The sequence below is a fragment of the Nerophis lumbriciformis genome, linkage group LG05 (assembly GCF_033978685.3).
Source record: "Nerophis lumbriciformis linkage group LG05, RoL_Nlum_v2.1, whole genome shotgun sequence".
Classification (NCBI taxonomy): domain Eukaryota; kingdom Metazoa; phylum Chordata; class Actinopteri; order Syngnathiformes; family Syngnathidae; genus Nerophis; species Nerophis lumbriciformis.
The window spans coordinates 7,045,864-7,068,315 of NC_084552.2; the positions used below are offsets into that span (position 1 = coordinate 7,045,864).

At 40.8% G+C, this 22,452-nt stretch overlaps 1 protein-coding gene across 1 annotated transcript; it reads left to right on the forward strand.

Annotated features, from left to right (window-relative positions):
• The first annotated feature begins 12,979 nt into the window (after positions 1-12,979).
• ccdc3a (coiled-coil domain containing 3a) lies at positions 12,980-22,231 on the forward strand. Its single transcript, XM_061959113.2, has 3 exons — positions 12,980-13,421; positions 14,365-14,542; positions 21,693-22,231. Exons 1-3 carry the CDS (start codon positions 13,045-13,047, stop codon positions 21,981-21,983), a joined length of 846 nt encoding a protein of 281 aa, XP_061815097.1. The 5' UTR covers positions 12,980-13,044; the 3' UTR covers positions 21,984-22,231.
• The last annotated feature ends 221 nt before the right edge of the window (positions 22,232-22,452 follow it).

Consider the following 22,452-nt stretch of genomic DNA (forward strand, 5'->3'; position numbering starts at 1 on the left):
GGTTCACATCCACATGATGTATAAGTTAGTGCTTGGTTCACATCCACGTGATGTATAAGTTAGTGCTTGGTTCACATCCACATGATGTATAAGTTAGTGCTTGGTTCACATCCACATAATGTATAAGTTAGTGTTTGGTTCACATCCACATGATGTATAAGTTAGTGCTTGGTTCACATCCACATGATGTATAAGTTAGTGCTTGGTTCACATCCACGTGATGTATAAGTTAGTGCTTGGTTCACATCCACATGATGTATAAGTTAGTGCTTGGTTCACATCCACATGATGTATAAGTTAGTGCTTGGTTCACATCCACATGATGTATAAGTTAGTGCTTGGTTCACATCCACATGAAGTATAAGTTAGTGCTTGGTTCACATCCACATGATGTATAAGTTAGTGCTTGGTTCACATCCACATGATGTATAAGTTAGTGCTTGGTTCACATCCACATAATGTATAAGTTAGTGTTTGGTTCACATCCACATGATGTATAAGTTAGTGCTTGGTTCACATCCACATGATGTATAAGTTAGTGTTTGGTTCACATCCACATGATGTATAAGTTAGTGCTTGGTTCACATCCACATGATGTATAAGTTAGTGCTTGGTTCATAGTGTTTGGTTCACATCCACATGATGTATAAGTTAGTGCTTGGTTCACATCCACGTGATGTATAAGTTAGTGCTTGGTTCACATCCACATGATGTATAAGTTAGTGCTTGGTTCACATCCACATGATGTATAAGTTAGTGCTTGGTTCACATCCACATGATGTATAAGTTAGTGCTTGGTTCACATCCACATGATGTATACGTTAGTACTTGGTTCACATCCACATGAAGTATAAGTTAGTGCTTGGTTCACATCCACATGATGTATAAGTTAGTGCTTGGTTCACATCCACGTGATGTATAAGTTAGTGCTTGGTTCACATCCACATGGTGTATAAGTTAGTGCTTGGTTCACATCCACATGATGTATAAGTTAGTGCTTGGTTCACATCCACATGATGTATAAGTTAGTGTTTGGTTCACATCCACATGATGTATAAGTTAGTGCTTGGTTCACATCCACGTGATGTATAAGTTAGTGCTTGGTTCACATCCACGTGATGTATAAGTTAGTGCTTGGTTCACATCTACATGATGTATAAGTTAGTGCTTGGTTCACATCCACATGATGTATAAGTTAGTGCTTGGTTCACATCCACATGATGTATAAGTTAGTGCTTGGTTCACATCCACATGATGTATAAGTTAGTGCTTGGTTCACATCCACATGGTGTATAAGTTAGTGCTTGGTTCACATCCACATGATGTATAAGTTAGTGCTTGGTTCACATCCACATGAAGTATAAGTTAGTGCTTGGTTCACATCCACATGAAGTATAAGTTAGTGCTTGGTTCACATCCACATGATGTATAAGTTAGTGCTTGGTTCACATCCACGTGATGTATAAGTTAGTGCTTGGTTCACATCCACATGATGTATAAGTTAGTGCTTGGTTCACATCCACATGATGTATAAGTTAGTGCTTGGTTCACATCCACATGAAGTATAAGTTAGTGCTTGGTTCACATCCACATGATGTATAAGTTAGTGCTTGGTTCACATCCACATGGTGTATAAGTTAGTGCTTGGTTCACATCCACATGATGTATAAGTTAGTGCTTGGTTCACATCCACGTGATGTATAAGTTAGTGCTTGGTTCACATCTACATGATGTATAAGTTAGTGCTTGGTTCACATCCACATGATGTATAAGTTAGTGCTTGGTTCACATCCACATGATGTATAAGTTAGTGCTTGGTTCACATCCACATGATGTATAAGTTAGTGCTTGGTTCACATCCACATGGTGTATAAGTTAGTGCTTGGTTCACATCCACATGATGTATAAGTTAGTGCTTGGTTCACATCCACATGAAGTATAAGTTAGTGCTTGGTTCACATCCACATGAAGTATAAGTTAGTGCTTGGTTCACATCCACATGATGTATAAGTTAGTGCTTGGTTCACATCCACGTGATGTATAAGTTAGTGCTTGGTTCACATCCACATGATGTATAAGTTAGTGCTTGGTTCACATCCACATGATGTATAAGTTAGTGCTTGGTTCACATCCACATGAAGTATAAGTTAGTGCTTGGTTCACATCCACATGATGTATAAGTTAGTGCTTGGTTCACATCCACGTGATGTATAAGTTAGTGCTTGGTTCACATCCACATGATGTATAAGTTAGTGCTTGGTTCACATCCACGTGATGTATAAGTTAGTGCTTGGTTCACATCCACATGGTGTATAAGTTAGTGCTTGGTTCACATCCACATGATGTATAAGTTAGTGCTTGGTTCACATCCACATGATGTATAAGTTAGTGTTTGGTTCACATCCACATGATGTATAAGTTAGTGCTTGGTTCACATCCACATGGTGTATAAGTTAGTGCTTGGTTCATATCCACATGATGTATAAGTTAGTGCTTGGTTCACATCCATATGATGTATAAGTTAGTGCTTGGTTCACATCCACGTGATGTATAAGTTAGTGCTTGGTTCACATCCACATGGTGTATAAGTTAGTGCTTGGTTCACATCCACATTATGTATAAGTTAGTGCTTGGTTCACATCCACGTGATGTATAAGTTAGTGCTTGGTTCACATCCACATGATGTATAAGTTAGTGCTTGGTTCACATCCACATGATGTATAAGTTAGTGCTTGGTTCACATCCACATGATGTATAAATTAGTGCTTGGTTCACATTCACGTGATGTATAAGTTAGTGCTTGGTTCACATCCACATGGTGTATAAGTTAGTGCTTGGTTCACATCCACATGATGTATAAGTTAGTGCTTGGTTCACATTCACGTGATGTATAAGTTAGTGCTTGGTTCACATCCACATGGTGTATAAGTTAGTGCTTGGTTCACATCCACATGGTGTATAAGTTAGTGCTTGGTTCACATCCACATGATGTATAAGTTAGTGCTTGGTTCACATCCACATGTTGTATAAGTTAGTGCTTGGTTCACATCCACATGAAGTATAAGTTAGTGCTTGGTTCACATCCACATGATGTATAAGTTAGTTCTTGGTTCACATCCACGTGATGTATAAGTTAGTGCTTGGTTCACATCCACATGGTGTATAAGTTAGTGCTTGGTTCACATCCACATGATGTATAAGTTAGTGTTTGGTTCACATCCACATGATGTATAAGTTAGTGCTTGGTTCACATCCACATGGTGTATAAGTTAGTGCTTGGTTCATATCCACATGATGTATAAGTTAGTGCTTGGTTCACATCCACATGATGTATAAGTTAGTGCTTGGTTCACATCCACGTGATGTATAAGTTAGTGCTTGGTTCACATCCACATGGTGTATAAGTTAGTGCTTGGTTCACATCCACATTATGTATAAGTTAGTGCTTGGTTCACATCCACGTGATGTATAAGTTAGTGCTTGGTTCACATCCACATGATGTATAAGTTAGTGCTTGGTTCACATCCACATGATGTATAAGTTAGTGCTTGGTTCACATCCACGTGATGTATAAATTAGTGCTTGGTTCACATTCACGTGATGTATAAGTTAGTGCTTGGTTCACATCCACATGGTGTATAAGTTAGTGCTTGGTTCACATCCACATGATGTATAAGTTAGTGCTTGGTTCACATTCACGTGATGTATAAGTTAGTGCTTGGTTCACATCCACGTGATGTATAAGTTAGTGCTTGGTTCACATCCACATGATGTATAAGTTAGTGCTTGGTTCACATCCACATGATGTATAAGTTAGTGCTTGGTTCACATCCACGTGATGTATAAGTTAGTGCTTGGTTCACATCCACATGATGTATAAGTTAGTGCTTGGTTCACATCCACATGATGTATAAGTTAGTGCTTGGTTCACATCCACATAATGTATAAGTTAGTGCTTGGTTCACATCCACATGGTGTATAAGTTAGTGCTTGGTTCATATCCACATGATGTATAAGTTAGTGCTTGGTTCATTTCCACATGATGTATAAGTTAGTGCTTGGTTCACATCCACATGGTGTATAAGTTAGTGTTTGGTTCACATCCACGTGATGTATAAGTTAGTGCTTGGGGGATATTCCCGTGAAGAGTCACCTTCCAAATAATCGGGAAACGATCTATTTTTAAAAGTACAATTCATTAGTGTGTATGAATGACCCGGAAAAAAAACATGAATAAACTTTCTCTTTAAAAGCGTTGTCTGTTTGTCTCAACCATATCATAAAATAAAATGCTGTAATTGTCCCTAAATAGCACTAGGTGGCAGTGTTGTGTACGTGCACACACCAAGGTGACCTAATGATTGTTGTGTTTTTTTAGTGGTTTCTTTGTAACTAAAAGGAGTCACGTGCTGCAGGTTAAATATGTATACATGAGTCAACTACATTCTTATTTCACAGCGAAATTAATTCACTTTTTCAACTGAGGGCCACAGACTGACGAATAAAACGCGGGGGTCATTTTGGTAGTTTTCACCTTCAAAACCAGTACAATTTATAGTTCAAAGAACTAGAACATGTAATTTCAGTAGAAATATAGAATGTTAAAAACAAAACACAAACTGAAATGCTAACAGTTAGCACACTAGCCATCAGGTAACAAAACATATGAGCTAAACAAGCTAGCATGCCGACAACACTATGCTAACGTGTTAACAGTTAGCATTAGGGAAATAACACATTCTAGGGTGACCATTTCCATGACACCAAAAAGGAGGACATTATGCGGCATATCAATAAATTACTATGGTGTACATAGGACTCTGGTATACTCTTATTTATAGTACAATTTTGAGTGGTTTAAAGATGATGTTTGTGTGGCTGAATAGGAAAAAATATTAAAGTCAAGTGTTTGTTAACAGTATTTGTATTTATTCAATACATTGTGGTGTTCAAAAAGTGACCACTGAGATGAATCTTTTCAAGTGCAGAGTGCCACAAAGCATAACATATGTAGTTAACATATATAATAAAAAGAAAAATGCCACAAAAATTTTTCCACATCAACATCAAGGCTGCTTGCTGCATATCTGGTTGCGTTATGCAGAATATGGGCCAAACAGTTTGCAGGGAGCACATCTTTTTGGCTCAGTTTCAGCTTCTGATACACACTGTTATGTTTGCCACAATTGACACTGGCATTGTCTGCTGCATATGCAGACATGTTTTTCACCTCTAAGCCAGACATCTCAAGTTTTGCCAGCAGCTGGTTTGTTATGGCTTCTGACGTTTCGTTGCTGTCACTATAAAAATCCAACAGGACATGTTGGATGCCTTCATCAAAGTGAAAATACCTTACCACAATGGGAAAACACTTGTTTGTTGCTTTATTTGAGGCGTCGGTTGCCACGGAAAAGGGTAGGTTGTTTTCTTTTATGTAGTCGGTATGTTCCTGTACCGAATAGTGAGCGATGACGTTCTCGCACAATGCCTTGGCTCTTGTTCGGCCACAGGCCATCCCTTTAGCTGTGGGCTAGTCACTGAAAATCTCCTGGTCCACTTTCATGCCGCAGTCTAAACTTCTGTAGGACTGGTGATGCTTTACAGCAGTGGTTCAGCCCAGCCCAGCAAAGATGAAAAAACTCCGCTCTTCAAGCCTAGTGCCTCAAAAAGGAGGACAAATACGTGTCCGGCTTGAAGCTGCGCCGGACGCCGGACAGGGCATTAAAAATCCGGACTGTCCGGCCTAAATCCGGACACCTGGTCACCCTATATATGACACTGAGGTACTAGTTAAGATAACACTGAGGTACTAGTTAAGATAACACTGAGGTACTAGTTAAAATAATGATATGACACTGGGGTACTAGTTAAAATAACACTGAGGTACTAGTTAAAATAATGATATGACACTGAGGTACTAGTTAAAATAACACTGAGGTACTAGTTAAAATAATGATATGACACTGAGGTACTAGTTAAAATAACACTGAGGTACTAGTTAAAATAATGATATGACACTGAGGTACTAGTTAAAATAACACTGACATACTAGTTAACATAATGACATGACACTGAGGTACTAATTAAAATAACACTGAGGTACTAGTTAAAATAATGATATGACACTGAGGTACTAGTTAAAATAATGATATGACACTAAGGCACTAGTTAAAATAACACTGAGGTACTACTTATAATAACACTGAAGTACCAGTTAAAATAATGATATGACACTGAGGTACTAGTTAAAATAGCACTGAGGTACTAGTTAAAATAATGATATGACACTGAGGCACTAGTTAAAATAACACTGAGGTACTAGTTAAAATAATGATATGACACTGAGGCACTAGTTAAAATAACACTGAGGTACTAGTTAAAATAACACTGAGGTACTAGTTAAAATAATGATATGACACTGAGGTACTAGTTAAAATAATGATATGACACTAAGTTACTAGTTAAAATAACACTGAGGTACTAGTTAAAATAACACAGAGGTACTAGTTAAAAAAATATGACACTGAGGTACTAGTTAAAATAATGATATGGCACTGAGGTACTAGTTAAAATAACACTGAGGTACTAGTTAAAATAATGATATGACACTGAGGTACTAGTTAAAATAACACTGAGGTACTAGTTAAAATAATGATATGACACTGAGGCACTAGTTAAAATAACACTGAGGTACTAGTTAAAATAATGATATGACACTGAGGTACTAGTTAAAATAATGATATGACACTAAGGTACTAGTTAAAATAATGATATGACACTGAGGCACTAGTTAAAATAACACTGAGGTACTAGTTAAAATAATGATATGTCACTAAGGTACTAGTTAAAATAACACTGAGGTACTAGTTAAAATAACCCTGAGGAACCTTGAGGTACTAGTTAAAATAATGATATGACATTGAGGTACTAGTTAAAATAATTATATGACACTAAGGTACTAGTTAAAATAATTATATGACAATGAGGTACTAGTTAAAATAATGATATGACACTGAGGTACTAGTTAAAATAACACTGAAGTACTAGTTAAAATAATGATATGACACTAAGGTACTAGTTAAAATAATGATATGACACTGAGGTACTAGTTAAAATAATGATATGACACTGAGGTACTAGTTAAAATAACACTGAAGTACTAGTTAAAATAATGATATGACACTGAGGTACTAGTTAAAATAATGATATGACACTAAGGTACTAGTTAAAATAACACTGGGGTACTAGTTAAAATAACACAGAGATACTAGTTAAAATAATGATATGACACTAAAGTACTAGTTAAAATAACACTGAGGTACTAGTTAAAATAATGATATGACACTGAGGTACTAGTTAAAATAACACTGAGGTACTAGTTAAAATAATGATATGTCACTAAGGTACTAGTTAAAATAACACTGAGGTACTAGTTAAAATAACCCTGAGGAACCCTGAGGTACTAGTTAAAATAATGATATGACATTGAGGTACTAGTTAAAATAATTATATGACACTAAGGTACTAGTTAAAATAATTATATGACAATGAGGTACTAGTTAAAATAATGATATGACACTGAGGTACTAGTTAAAATAACACTGAAGTACTAGTTAAAATAATGATATGACACTAAGGTACTAGTTAAAATAATGATATGACACTGAGGTACTAGTTAAAATAATAATATGACACTGAGGTACTAGTTAAAATAACACTGAAGTACTAGTTAAAATAATGATATGACACTGAGGTACTAGTTAAAATAATGATATGACACTAAGGTACTAGTTAAAATAACACTGGGGTACTAGTTAAAATAACACAGAGGTACTAGTTAAAATAATGATATGACACTAAAGTACTAGTTAAAATAACACTGAGGTACTAGTTAAAATAATGATATGACACTGAGGTACTAGTTAAAATAATGATATGACACTGAGGTACTAGTTAAAATAACACTGAGGTACTAGTTAAAATAATGATATGTCACTAAGGTACTAGTTAAAATAACACTGAGGTACTAGTTATAATAACCCTGAGGAACCCTGAGGTACTAGTTAAAATAATGATATGACATTGAGGTACTAGTTAAAATAATGATATGACACTAAGGTACTAGTTAAAATAATGATATGACAATGAGGTACTAGTTAAAATAATGATATGACACTGAGGTACTAGTTAAAATAATGATATGACACTAAGGTACTAGTTAAAATAATGATATGACACTGAGGTACTAGTTAAAATAACACTGAGGTACTAGTTAAAATAATGATATGTCACTAAGGTACTAGTTAAAATAACACTGAGGTACTAGTTAAAATAACCCTGAGGAACCCTGAGGTACTAGTTAAAATAATGATATGACATTGAGGTACTAGTTAAAATAATGATATGACACTAAGGTACTAGTTAAAATAATGATATGACAATGAGGTACTAGTTAAAATAATGATATGACACTGAGGTACTAGTTAAAATAACACTGAAGTACTAGTTAAAAATAATGATATGACACTAAGGTACTAGTTAAAATAATGATATGACACTAAGGTACTAGTTAAAATAATGATATGACACTGAGGTACTAGTTAAAATAACACTGAAGTACTAGTTAAAATAATGATATGACACTGAGGTACTAGTTAAAATAATGATATGACACTAAGGTACTAGTTAAAATAACACTGGGGTACTAGTTAAAATAACACCGAGGTACTAGTTAAAATAATGATACGACACTGAGGTACTAGTTAAAATAATGATATGACACTAAAGTACCAGTTAAAATAACACTGAGGTACTAGTTAAAATAATGATATGACACTGAGGTACTAGTTAAAATAACACTGAGGTACTAGTTAAAATAATGATATGTCACTAAGGTACTAGTTAAAATAACACTGAGGTACTAGTTAAAATAACCCTGAGGTACTAGTTAAAATAATGATATGACATTGAGGTACTAGTTAAAATAATATGACACTAAGGTACTAGTTAAAATAACACTGAGGTACTAGTTAAAATAATGATATGACACTAAGGTACTAGTTAAAATAACACTGAGGTACTAGTTAAAATAATGATATGACACTGAGGTACTAGTTAAAATAAGGTGGCATGCTAATGTTAGCATGCTAACATGCTAATTGTAACATGTACCAAAATATATTACTCTGCCACGTGTAGCTGAAAAATGCATTTAAAAATGCTAGCATGCTAACAGTACTATGCTAACATGTTAACAGTTGGCATTAGTGAAATACCAAAATAAATATGAGCTGCTAAATGAGCTAATAACAGGTGCTGATGTTAGCATGCTAAAGTGCTAACTGCTTCAAGTACCAAAATATGACTGAGATGTACAAATTAGCTAAAAAAAAGAAGCTAGCATGATAGCAGCTATCATTGGTCAAGTAACAATATACAAACCCCGTTTCCATATGAGTTGGGAAATTGTGTTAGATGTAAATATAAACGGAATACAATGATTTGCGAATCATTTTCAAGCCATATTCAGTTGAATGTGCTACAAAGACAACATATTTGATGTTCAAACTCATAAACTTTATTTTTTTTTTTTGCAAATAATAATTAACTTAGAATTTCATGGCTGCAACACGTGCCAAAGTAGTTGGGAAAGGGCATGTTCACCACTGTGTTACATGGCCTTTCCTTTTAACAACACTCAATAAACAATTGGGAACTGAGGAAACTAATTGTTGAAGCTTTGAAAGTGGAATTCTTTCCCATTCTTGTTTTATGTAGAGCTTCAGTCGTTCAACAGTCCGGGGTCTCTGCTGTCGTATTTTAGGCTTCATAATGCACCACACATTTTCAATGGGAGACAGGTCTGGACTACAGGCAGGCCAGTCTAGTACCCGCACTCTTTTACTATGGAGCCAGATTGATGTAACACGTGGCTTGGCATTGTCTTGCTGAAATAAGCAGGGGCGTCCATGGTAACGTTGCTTGGATGGCAACATATGTTGCTCCAAAAGCTGTATGTACCTTTCAGCATTAATGGTGCCTTCACAGATGTGTAAGTTACCCATGTCTTGGCCACTAATACACCCCCATACCATCACACATGCTGCCTTTTACACTTTGACCCTATAACAATCCGGATGGTTCTTTTCCTCTTTGGTCCGGAGGACACGACGTCCACAGTTTCCAAAAACAATTTGAAATGTGGACTCGTCAGACCACAGAACACTTTTCCACTTTGTATCAGTCCATCTTAGATGAGCTCAGGCCCAGCGAAGCCGACGGCGTTTCTGGGTGTTGTTGATAAACGGTTTTCGCCTTGCATAGGAGAGTTTTAACTTGCACTTACAGATGTAGCGACCAACTGTAGTTACTGACAGTGGGTTTCTGAAGTGTTCCTGAGCCCATGTGGTGATATCCTTTACACACTGATGTCGCTTGTTGATGCAGTACAGCCTGAGGGATGGAAGGTCACGGGCTTAGCTGCTTACGTGCAGTGATTTCTCCAGATTCTCTGAACCCTTTGATGATATTACGGCGCGTAGATGGTGAAATCCCTAAATTCCTTGCAATAGCTGGTTGAGAAAGGTTTTTCTTAAACTGTTCAACAATTTGCTCACGCATTTGTTGACAAAGTGGTGACCCTCGCCCCGTCCTTGTTTGTGAATGACTGAGCATTTCATGGAATCTACTTTTATACCCAATCATGGCACCCACCTGTTCCCAATTAGCCTGCACACCTGTGGGATGTTCCAAATAAGTGTTTGATGAGCATTCCTCAACTTTATCAGTATTTATTGCCACCTTTCCCAACTTCTTTGTCACGTGTTGCTGGCATCAAATTCTAAAGTTAATGATTATTTGCAAAAAAAAAAAAATGTTTATGAGTTTGAACATCAAATATGTTGTCTTTGTAGCATATTCAACTGAATATGGGTTGAAAAGGATTTGCAAATCATTGTATTCTGTTTATATTTACATCTAACACAATTTCCCAACTCTTATGGAAACAGGGTTTGTATTTCATGTTGATGTTCAGGTGTACGCCCATAAACCTTGTGTACTTGTGTACTACATCTTTTGGACACGCCCATAAATCTAGTGTACTTGTGTACTACACTTTTTGGACACGCCCATAAACCTTGTGTACTTGTGTACTACATCTTTTGGACACTCACACAATATCTAAACACTAGTACAATATTTGGAGGCGCACGTCCTCTTTTAGTATAGTCATTTTATTTTGAAAAGGACTTTTTATTCCTGTGCAATCGTACACAGGCTAGGTACTATCAGAGCACATAAAAGAGCAGGTGCCTCAGTTTTCCATGGGTCCTTGAAGGCAGCACGAGGCAGAAGCACAGGTGGCTCAGTTTTCCATGGGTCCTTGAAGGCAGCACGAGGCAAAAGAGCAGGTGTCTCAGTTTTCCATGGGTCGTTGAAGGCAGCACGAGGCAGAATCGCAGATGTCTTAGTTTTCCATGGGTCCTTGAAGGCAGCACAAGGTAGCAGAGCAGGTAAACTCAGTTTTCCATGGGTCCTTGAAGGCAGCACGAGGCAGTAGAGCAGGTGTCTTAGTTTTCCATGGGTCCTTGAAGGCAGCACACGGCAGAAGAGCAGGTGACTCAGTTTTCCATGGGTCCTTGAAGGCAGCACGAGACAGGAGAGCAGGTGATTCAGTTTTCCATGGGTTCTTGAAGGCAGCACGAGGCAGAAGAGCAGGTGTCTCAGTTTTCTATGGGTCCTTGAAGACAGCACGAGGCAGAAGCACAGGTGGCTCAGTTTTCCATGGGTCCTTGAAGGCAGCACAAGGTAGCAGAGCAGGTAAACTCAGTTTTCCATGGGTCCTTGAAGGCAGCACGAGGCAGTAGAGCAGGTGTCTTAGTTTTCCATGGGTCCTTGAAGGCAGCACGAGGCAGAAGAGCAGGTGTCTTAGTTTTCCATGGGTCCTTGAAAGCAGCACGAGACAGGAGAGCAGGTGAATCAGTTTTCCATGGGTTCTTGAAGGCAGCACGAGGCGGAAGAGCAGGTGTCTCAGTTTTCTATGGGTCCTTGAAGGCAGCACGAGGCAGAAGAGCAGATGGCTCGGTTTTCCATGGGTCCTTGAAGGCAGCACGAGGCAGTAGAGCAGGTGTCTTAGTTTTCCATGGGTCCTTGAAGGCAGCACGAGGCAGTAGAGCAGGTGTCTTAGTTTTCCATGGGTCCTTGAAGGCAGCACAAGGCAGAAGAGCAGGTGTCTTAGTTTTCCATGGGTCCTTGAAGGCAGCACGAGACAGGAGAGCAGGTGAATCAGTTTTCCATGGGTTCTTGAAGGCAGCACGAGGCAGAAGAGCAAGTGTCTCAGTTTTCTATGGGTCCTTGAAGGCAGCCCGAGGCAAAAGAGCAGATGACTCGGTTTTCCATGGGTCCTTGAAGGCAGCACAAGGCAGGAGAGCAGGTATCTTAGTTTTCCATGGGTCCTTGAAGGCAGCACGTGGCAGAAGAGCAGGTGTCTCAGTTTTCCATGGGTCCTTGAAGGCAGCATGAGGCAGTAGAGCAGGTGTCTTGTTTTTCCATGGGTCCTTGAAGGCAGCACGAGGCAGGAGAGCAGGTGACTTAGTTTTCCATGGGTCCTTGAAGGCAGCACGAGGCAGAAGAGCAAGTGTCTCTGCATGGGTCCTTGAAGGCAGCACGAGGCAGGAGAGCAGGTGACTCAGTTTTCCACGGGTCCTTGAAGGCAGCACGAGGCAGAAGAGCAGGTAACTCGGTTTTCCACGGGTCCTTGAAGGCAGCACGAGGCAGGAGAGCAGGTGGCTCTGCATGGGTCCTTGAAGGCAGCACGAGGCAGAAGAGCAGGTAACTCAGTTTTCCACGGGTCCTTGAAGGCAGCACGAGGCAGAAGAGCAGGTGTCTCTGCATGGGTCCTTGAAGGCAGCACGAGGCAGAAGAGCAGGTTACTCAGTTTTCCACGGGTCCTTGAAAGCAGCACGAGGCAGGAGGACCTTCTTGAACTTTCTGCGTTAGCAAGGATTGCGTTCGCCAGTTGAAAGTCAGCCCAAGAGTTCGGGGATGCTTTTGGCGGTTGTGCTGCCGGCTTTGCTCGGCTCTTTGGCGCATGTGCAGACGTTGACGCACGGCTGCCAGCTGCCGTCCGAGTGGCGTCCGCAGAGCGAAGGATGCCGCGCGGAGCTGGCGGAGGTGATCGTGTACGCCCGGGTGCTGGCCCTCCACCTGGCCGGCCTCAACTCGCTGCCCTCCGGTTCGGCGTACGAGGGCGCGGAGGAAGGTCTGCTGTACTCCGCCGAGGTGGAGCTGCTGTGCGACCAAGCCTGGGGGAGCATGCTGGAGGTGCCTGCAGGCTCCAGACTCAACGTCAGCGGACTGGGCTACCTGTCCTGTCACTCTCACACTGTGATGGACGACTATTCCTACTTCTTCTTCCTCAGGTGATCCATGCATACTTCACTCACCTGTGTGACGTCATCCACACTCTCCTCGAAACTCGTCCCAATCGTCTAACTATTTTAGTTAACACCTAATCACCTTTGACAGTTATTAACGTGTAATTGACATGTTATTATTCATAACCAACTAAGTCAATATCTTCCCATTCGTTGGTGCTGCACTAACTATTACATATTTTAATGTTAACGTTTTATAGTTTTAATGTTATTAACGTGTTATTATTCATAACCAACTATGTCGAAATGTGTCCCATTTGTTTGTCCTGCAAATGTTTTTTGTCCAACTGTTATTCAGTGGGAAGATGATTCACACGTCACGGTTTACCTGACACATGAAGCGTGACAAATTGGAAGTGGGACTTTAGCCACCAGACGGCAATAAAGTGTTGAACATCCTCAAATGTGTTTTGTGGCAATTCCAACTTTGACCACATCGTCAGTTCCTATGTAGAGTGGCACTTTTCATCATTTTCAGCAGACTGCATTGCAAAATGATGAACCCCCTTCCTCTCCACCCAGGATTGGAGCCATATGAATTTCCTTTCTGTAGTTTTAATTGTATTCACCTTTTAGGATTCCTCACCAGCCCGGCCCACTTGTTTGTGACTATTATTATCTGTCTTATTCACTTTTATCAATCATAAAATGGTCATGTTAAAAACAAGAATAGTTGGACAAAAACTAAATTGGGGAGATTTTGCGCAGGTGACACAGGTGATGCATGTGACAAGACAAACATGATGATTTAAAGAGACAGTACATGATTGATAAATGACAGGCTGTGTTCCAATACACACGTCTGATCAATGGAAAGCCATTGGCCTCCAAGAAAAGCTGTGAAGTCATCCAATAATAATAATAATAATAATAATAATAATCTTCCTTCTAAGTTAGAAACGCACCTTTGCTGTTTCTCCCCCTCCAGAATGGACGAGAACTACAACATCCTCCCCCACGGCGTCAACTTCCAGGACGCCATCTTCCCCGACACGGCCGACAACCGCCGCACTTTCTCCAGCCTCTTCCAGTTCTCCAACTGCACCCAGGGCAGCCAGCCCTTCCACACCTTCAGCCCCGAGTGGGACAATCTGGAGGACCACAGGGTGAGGCTCTTCATCTTCAGTGTCAATAGGCTTGTTGCCATAGCAACCCCTGCTTGTATTCTCACTACTGTCCCAATATTCCTACTTTTAGGCCTTGATATACTCTGTGTGCGTGTGTGTGTGTGTGTGTGTGTGTGTGTGTGTGTGTGTGTGTGTGTGTGTGTGTGTGTGTGTGGATCAAACTACACAACAAATACACACTCACAGTAGTGACATTAAAAAAAGGCACTTTTTAAAAATGTATTTTGCCTTTCATTCACAATCCTTTTTGTATGCATTCTAAATCATGAATAAAGGCTAGCAAAAGTCAGCTAACAATGGAGATAATGGAAGTCGCTCTATTCCACCTATAAAATGCTCTGAAAACATCCATCATTGTTTTCTATACATGATGTAAGTATATATGTCATGTAGTAACATTCATTATAACATGTAATATATACATGATGTAAGTGTATATATGTCATGTAGTAACATTCATAATAACATGTAATATATACATGATGTAAGTATATATGTCATGTAGTAACATTCATAATAACATGTAATATATACATGATGTAAGTATATATGTCATGTAGTAACATTCATAATAACATGTAATATATACATGATGTAAATATATATGTCATGTAGTAACATTCATAATAACATGTAATATATACATGATGTAAGTATATATGTCATGTAGTAACATTCATAATAACATGTAATATATACATGATGTAAGTATATATGTCATGTGGTAACATTCATAATAACATGTAATATATACATGATGTAAGTATATATGTCATGTAGTAACATTCATAATAACATGTAATATATACATGATGTAAGTATATATGTAGTATCTAGTAACATTCATAATAACATGTCATATATACATGATGTAAGTATATATGTCGTGTAGTAACATTCATAATAACATGTAATATGTACATGATGTAAGTATATATGTCATGTAGTAACATTCATAATAACATGTAATATATACATGATGTAAGTATATATGTCATGTAGTAACATTCATAATAACATGTCATATATACATGATGTAAGTATATATGTCATGTAGTAACATTCATAATAACATGTAATATATACATGATGTAAGTATATATGTAGTGTAGTAACATTCATAATAACATGTAATATATACATGATATAAGTATATATGTAGTGTAGTAACATTCATAATAACATGTAATATATACATGATGTAAGTATATATGTCATGTAGTAACATTCATAATAACAGGTAATATATACATGATGTAAGTATATATATCGTGTAGTAACATTCATAATAACATGTAATATGTACATGATGTAAGTATATATGTCATGTAGTAACATTCATAATAACATGTAATATATACATGATGTAAGTATATGTGTCATGTAGTAACATTCATAATAACATGTAATATATACATGATGTAAGTATATATGTAGTATCTAGTAACATTCATAATAACATGTAATATATACATGATGTAAGTATATATGTCATGTAGTAACATTCATAATAACATGTCATATATACATGATGTAAGTATATATGTAGTATCTAGTAACATTCATAATAACATGTAATATATACATGATGTAAGTATATATGTCGTGTAGTAACATTCATAATAACATGTAATATGTACATGATGTAAGTATATATGTCATGTAGTAACATTCATAATAACATGTAATATATACATGATGTAAGTATATGTCATGTAGTAACATTCATAATAACATGTAATATATACATGATGTAAGTATATATGTCATGTAGTAACATTCATAATAACATGTAATATATACATGATGTAAGTATATATGTCATGTAGTAACATTCATAATAACATGTAATATATACATGATGTAAGTATATAAGTCATGTAGTAACATTCATAATAACATGTGATATATACATGATGTAAGTATTGTTGTAAAATATAGATGGTCTGGTACCAGGTATTGTTGTAAAAGATAGATGGTCTGGTACCAGGTATTGTTGTAAAAGAAAGATGGTCTGGTACCAGGTATTGTTGTAAAAGATAGATGGTCTGGTACCAGGTATTGTTGTAAAAGAGAGATGGTCTGGTACCAGGTATTGTTGTAAAAGAGAGATGGTCTGGTACCAGGAATTGTTGTAAAAGAGAGATGGTTTGGTACCAGGTATTGTTGTAAAAGAGAGATGGTCTGGTACCAGGTATTGTTGTAAAAGAAAGATGGTCTGGTACCAGGTATTGTTGTAAAAGAGAGATGGTCTGGTACCAGGTATTGTTGTAAAAGATAGATGGTCTGGTACCAGGTATTGTTGTAAAAGATAGATGGTCTGGTACCAGGTATTGTTGTAAAATAGAGATGGTTTGGTACCAGGTATTGTTGTAAAAGAGAGATGGTCTGGTACCAGGTATTGTTGTAAAAGAGAGATGGTCTGGTACCAGGTATTGTTGTAAAAGAGAGATGGTCTGGTACCAGGTATTGTTGTAAAAGAGAGATGGTCTGGTACCATTCCTACGGTACATTGGCCCTTGGATGATGTTTGGACAGATGTTGCTTGAACAGCAGCAGGGGGTTCCAGATGTTTGGCCTGTGAGTCCCACTCAGATGAGAGAGGTACACACTGTGAGATCATGTCCCACATGTGACCCATCAGGGCCAGTTTGGAACTCTACTGGACATGAAGTCTAGAGAGATGCTCCTTTTGCATCCTTTTTGCCTTTCAAGAGGGGAACTGGAGGTATATAGTCATAGAAATATATACATATACACATACATACATATATATATATACACATACATACATATACACATACATACATACATATATATATATATATATATATATATATATATATATATATATATATATGTTAAAGAATAAATGCTTTAAAATGTAATATCGGAAATTATCGGTATCGGTTTGACAAAGTAAAATGTATGACTTTTTAAAAGGCCGCTGTGTACACGGACGTAGGGAGAAGTACAGAGCGCCAATAAACCTCGAAGGCACTGCCTTTGCGTGCCGGCCCAGTCACATAATATCTACGGCTTTTCACACACACAAGTGGATGCAATGCATACTTGGTCAACAGCCATACAGGTCACACTGAGGGTCGCCGTATAAACAAGTTTAACACTGTTGTACGCAAATAATACAAATATGCGCCACACTGTGAATCCACACCAAACAAGAATGACAAACACATTTCAGGAGAACATCCGCACCGTAACACAACATAAACACAACAGAACAAATACCCAAGAACCCCTTGCAGCACTAACTCTTATAAGACGCTACAATATACACCCCACGCTACTCCCTACCCTCCCACCTCAACCCCGCCCACCTCAACCTCCTCATGCTCTCTCAGGGAGAGCATGTCCCAAATTCCAAGCTGCTGTTTTGAGGAATGTTAAAAATGTTTTTATTTTTTCCATAACTTGAGTTGATTAATTTTGGAAAACCTTGCTACATTGTTTAATGCATCCAGCGGGGCATCACAACAAAATTAGCATAATAATGTGTTAATTCCACGGCTGTATATATCGGTATCGATTGATATCGGAATCGGTAATTAAGAGTTGGACAATATCGGAATATCAGCAAAAAAAGCCATTATCGGACATCTCTAATATATATATAACATGTATATATATTATACACATATGTATACAATATATTTATATATATAAATATATACTCCTCTCTGAGCTGCCACCTTAACGTGGTAGAGGAGTTTGTGTGTCCCAATGATCCTAGGAGCTATGTTGTCCGGGGGCTTTATGCCCCCTGGTAAGGTCTCCCAAGACAAACTGGTCCTAGGTGAGGGATCAGACAAAGAGCAGCTCAAAGACCTCCATGAAGAATAAAAATAAAAGACCCAGATTTCCCTCGCCCGGACGCGGGTCACCGGGGCCCCCCTCTGGAGCCAGGCCCGGAGGTGGGGCACGATGGCGAGCGCCTGGTGGCCGGGCCTGTCCCCATGGGGCCCGGCCGGGCACAGCCCGAAGAGGCAACGTGGGTCCCCCCTCCAATGGGCTCACCACCCATAGCAGGGGCCATAGAGGTCGGGTGCAGTGTGAGCTGGGCGGCAGCCGAAGGCAGGGCACTTGGCGGTCCGATCCTCGGCTACAGAAGCTAGCTCTTGGGACGTGGAACGTCACCTCGCTGGGGGGAAGGAGCCTGAGCTAGTGCGCGAGGTCGAGAAGTTCCGGCTAGATATAGTCAGACTCACTTCGACGCACAGCAAGGGCTCTGGAACCAGTTCTCTCGAGAGGGGCTGGACTCTCTTCCACTCTGGCGTTGCCGGCAGTGAGAGGCGACGGGCTGGGGTGGCAATTCTTGTTTCCCCCCGGCTCAGAGCCTGCACGTTGGAGTTCAACCCGGTGGATGAGAGGATAGCTTCCCTCCGCCTTCGGGTGGGGGGGACGGGTCCTGACTGTGGTTTGCGCTTACGCGCCAAACGGCAGCTCAGAGTACCCACCCTTTTTGGATTCGCTCGAGGGAGTACTTGAGAGTGCTCCCCCGGGTGATTCCCTTGTTCTACTGGGGGACTTCAACGCTCATGTTGGCAACGACAGTGAAACCTGGAGAGGCGTGATTGGGAAGAATGGCCGCCCGGATCTGAATCCGAGTGGTGTTTTGTTATTGGACTTTTGTGCCCATCACAGATTGTCCATAATAAACACCATGTTCAAACATAAGGGTGTCCATATGTGCACTTGGCACCAGGACACCCTAGGCCGCAGTTCCATGATCGACTTTGTGGTTGTGTCATCGGATTTGCGGCCTCATGTTTTGGACACTCAGGTGAAGAGAGGGGCGGAGCTTTCTACCGATCACCACCTGGTGGTGAGTTGGCTGCGATGGTGGGGGAGGATGCCGGACAGACCTGGCAGGCCCAAACGCATTGTGAGGGTTTGCTGGGAACGCCAGGCAGAGTCTCCTGTCAGAGAGAGTTTCAATTCCCACCTCCGGAAGAACTTTGAACATGTCATGAGGGAGGTTCTGGACATTGAGTCCGAGTGGACCATGTTCCGCGCCTCTATTGTTGAGGCAGCTGATTGGAGCTGTGGCCGCAAGGTAGTTGGTGCCTGTCGTGGCGGTAATCCTAGAACCCGTTGTTGGACACCGGCAGTGAGGGATGCCGTCAAGCTGAAGAAGGAGTCCTATCGGGTTCTTTTGGCTCATAGGACTCCTGAGGCAGCGGACAGGTACCGACAGGCCAAGCGGTGTGTGGCTTCAGCGGTTGCGGAGGCAAAAACTCGGACATGGGAGGAGTTCGGGGAAGCCATGGAAAACGACTTCCGGACGGCTTCGAAGCGATTCTGGACCACCATCCGCCGCCTCAGGAAGGGGAAGCAGTGCACTATCAACACCGTGTATGGTGGGGATGGTGTTCTGCTGACCTCGACTGCGGATGTTGTGGATCGGTGGAGAGAATACTTCGAAGACCTCCTCAATCCCACCAACACGTCTTCCTATGAGGAAGCAGTGCCTGGGGAATCTGTGGTGGGCTCTCCTATTTCTGGGGCTGAGGTTGCCGAGGTAGTTAAAAAGCTCCTCGGTGGCAAGGCCCCGGCGGTGGGTGAGATCCGCCCGGAGTTCCTTAAGGCTCTGGATGCTGTGGGGCTGTCTTGGTTGACAAGACTCTGCAGCATCGCGTGGACATCGGGGGCGGTACCTCTGGATTGGCAGACCGGGGTGGTGGTTCCTCTCTTTAAGAAGGGGAACCGGAGGTGTGTTCTAACTATCGTGGGATCACACTCCTCAGTCTTCCCGGTAAGGTCTATTCAGGTGTACTGGAGAGGAGGCTACGCCGGATAGTCGAACCTCGGATTCAGGAGGAACAGTGAGGTTTTCGTCCTGGTCGTGGAACTGTGGACCAGCTCTATACTCTCGGCAGGGTCCTTGAGGGTGCATGGGAGTTTGCCCAACCAGTCTACATGTGCTTTGTGGACTTGGAGAAGGCATTCGACCGTGTCCCTCGGGAAGTCCTGTGTGGAGTGCTCAGAGAGTATGGGGTATCGGACTGTCTGATTTTGGCGGTCCGCTCCCTGTATGATCAGTGTCAGAGCTTGGTCCGCATTGCCGGCAGTAAGTCGGACACGTTTCCAGTGAGGGTTGGACTCCGCCAAGGCTGCCCTTTGTCACCGATTCTGTTCATAACTTTTATGGACAGAATTTCTAGGCGCAGTCTAGTCTAGGCGTTGAGGGGATCCGGTTTGGTGGGGGGCTCAAAGTAAAGTCGCTGCTCCTCCACATGGAGAGGAGCCAGATGAGGTGGTTCGGGCATCTGGTCAGGATGTCACCCGATCGCCTCCCTCTGGAGGTGTTTAGGGCACGTCCGACCGGAAGAAGGCCACGGGGAAGACCCAGGACACGTTGGGAAGACTATGTCTCCCGGCTGGCCTTTGAACGCCTCGGGATCCCCCGGGAAGAGCTGGACGAAGTGGCTGGGGAGAGGGAAGTCTGGGTTTCCCTGCTTAGGCTGCTGCCCCCGCGACCCGACCTCGGATAAGCGGAAGAAGATGGATTTAAATGTATACACATATATACGGTTTATACACATATCTAAACATATACTGTATACACATACATATATATATATATATACACATATATATGTGTGTGTATATATATTAATACAGTATACATACACACATTTATATACACATGTATATATATATATATATATATATATATATATATACATACAAACATACATACATACATACACATACATATATATATACATATACGTTTGTACATATACATATACTATGAATCATACATATATACACATACACATATACACATACACTTATATACATAAATACATACATACATACATATATATATATATACATACATATATATGTATACATATACATATATATATACATATATACATACATATATATGTATATATACACATTAGGTCAGGAAAAAACACAGAGATTATTTCATCCCTACAAGCCTGTTTCGCAGGTTTCTCTGCTCTTCTGGGGATTTCCCTGAAGTATATTCCAATATATATACATACATTATATATATATATATATATATATATATATATATACTGTGTTTGGTGAGGAAAAGCATCAAGCTGACTGTGCATCATGTCATCCTCCACAGCTGCTGTGTTCCTCCGTGCAGGCGGCGCTCTTTGAGGAGGAGGAGCGAGGTCGCAAGGCTCAGGAGCGCCTGGCCGCCGCAGAGAGACGCAACAAGCAGCTGAAGGAGCGTCTTGGCAAGGTGAAACGCTCCCTGAGGAACGCCCGCAAGGCGGCTGGCAGGGCGCAGCAGGAGGTGCAGGAGCTGCTGGTGAGGCTGAAGGCCGCCGAGCGCCGAGCAGGCCATCATCTCAACACCATCACGCAGGAGGAACCAGGACGCTACGCCGTGCGTCACAGCGTGCGACTGTGATGGAGTGTGGCCGCTAATCACGCTCCAGGGGCTTCTGCCAATAAACGCTTTCCAAGCACCATGGCTGGAACACACCACTGGCTGGAACACACCACTGGTGCAACACACCACTGACTTAAACACACCACTGACTGCAACACACCACTGGCTGGAACACACCACTGGCTGGAACACACCACTGGCTGCAACACACCACTGGCTGGAACACACCACTGGCTGCAACACACCACTGGCTGCAACACACCACTGGCTGCAACACACCACTGGCTAGAATACACCACTGGCTGCAACACACCACTGGCTGGAACACACCACTGGCTGCAACACACCACTGGCTGGAACACACCACTGACTGCAACACACCACTGGCTGCAACACACCACTGGCTGGAACACACCACTGACTGCAACACACCACTGGCTGCAACACACCACTGGCTGCAACACACCACTGGCTGCAACACACCACT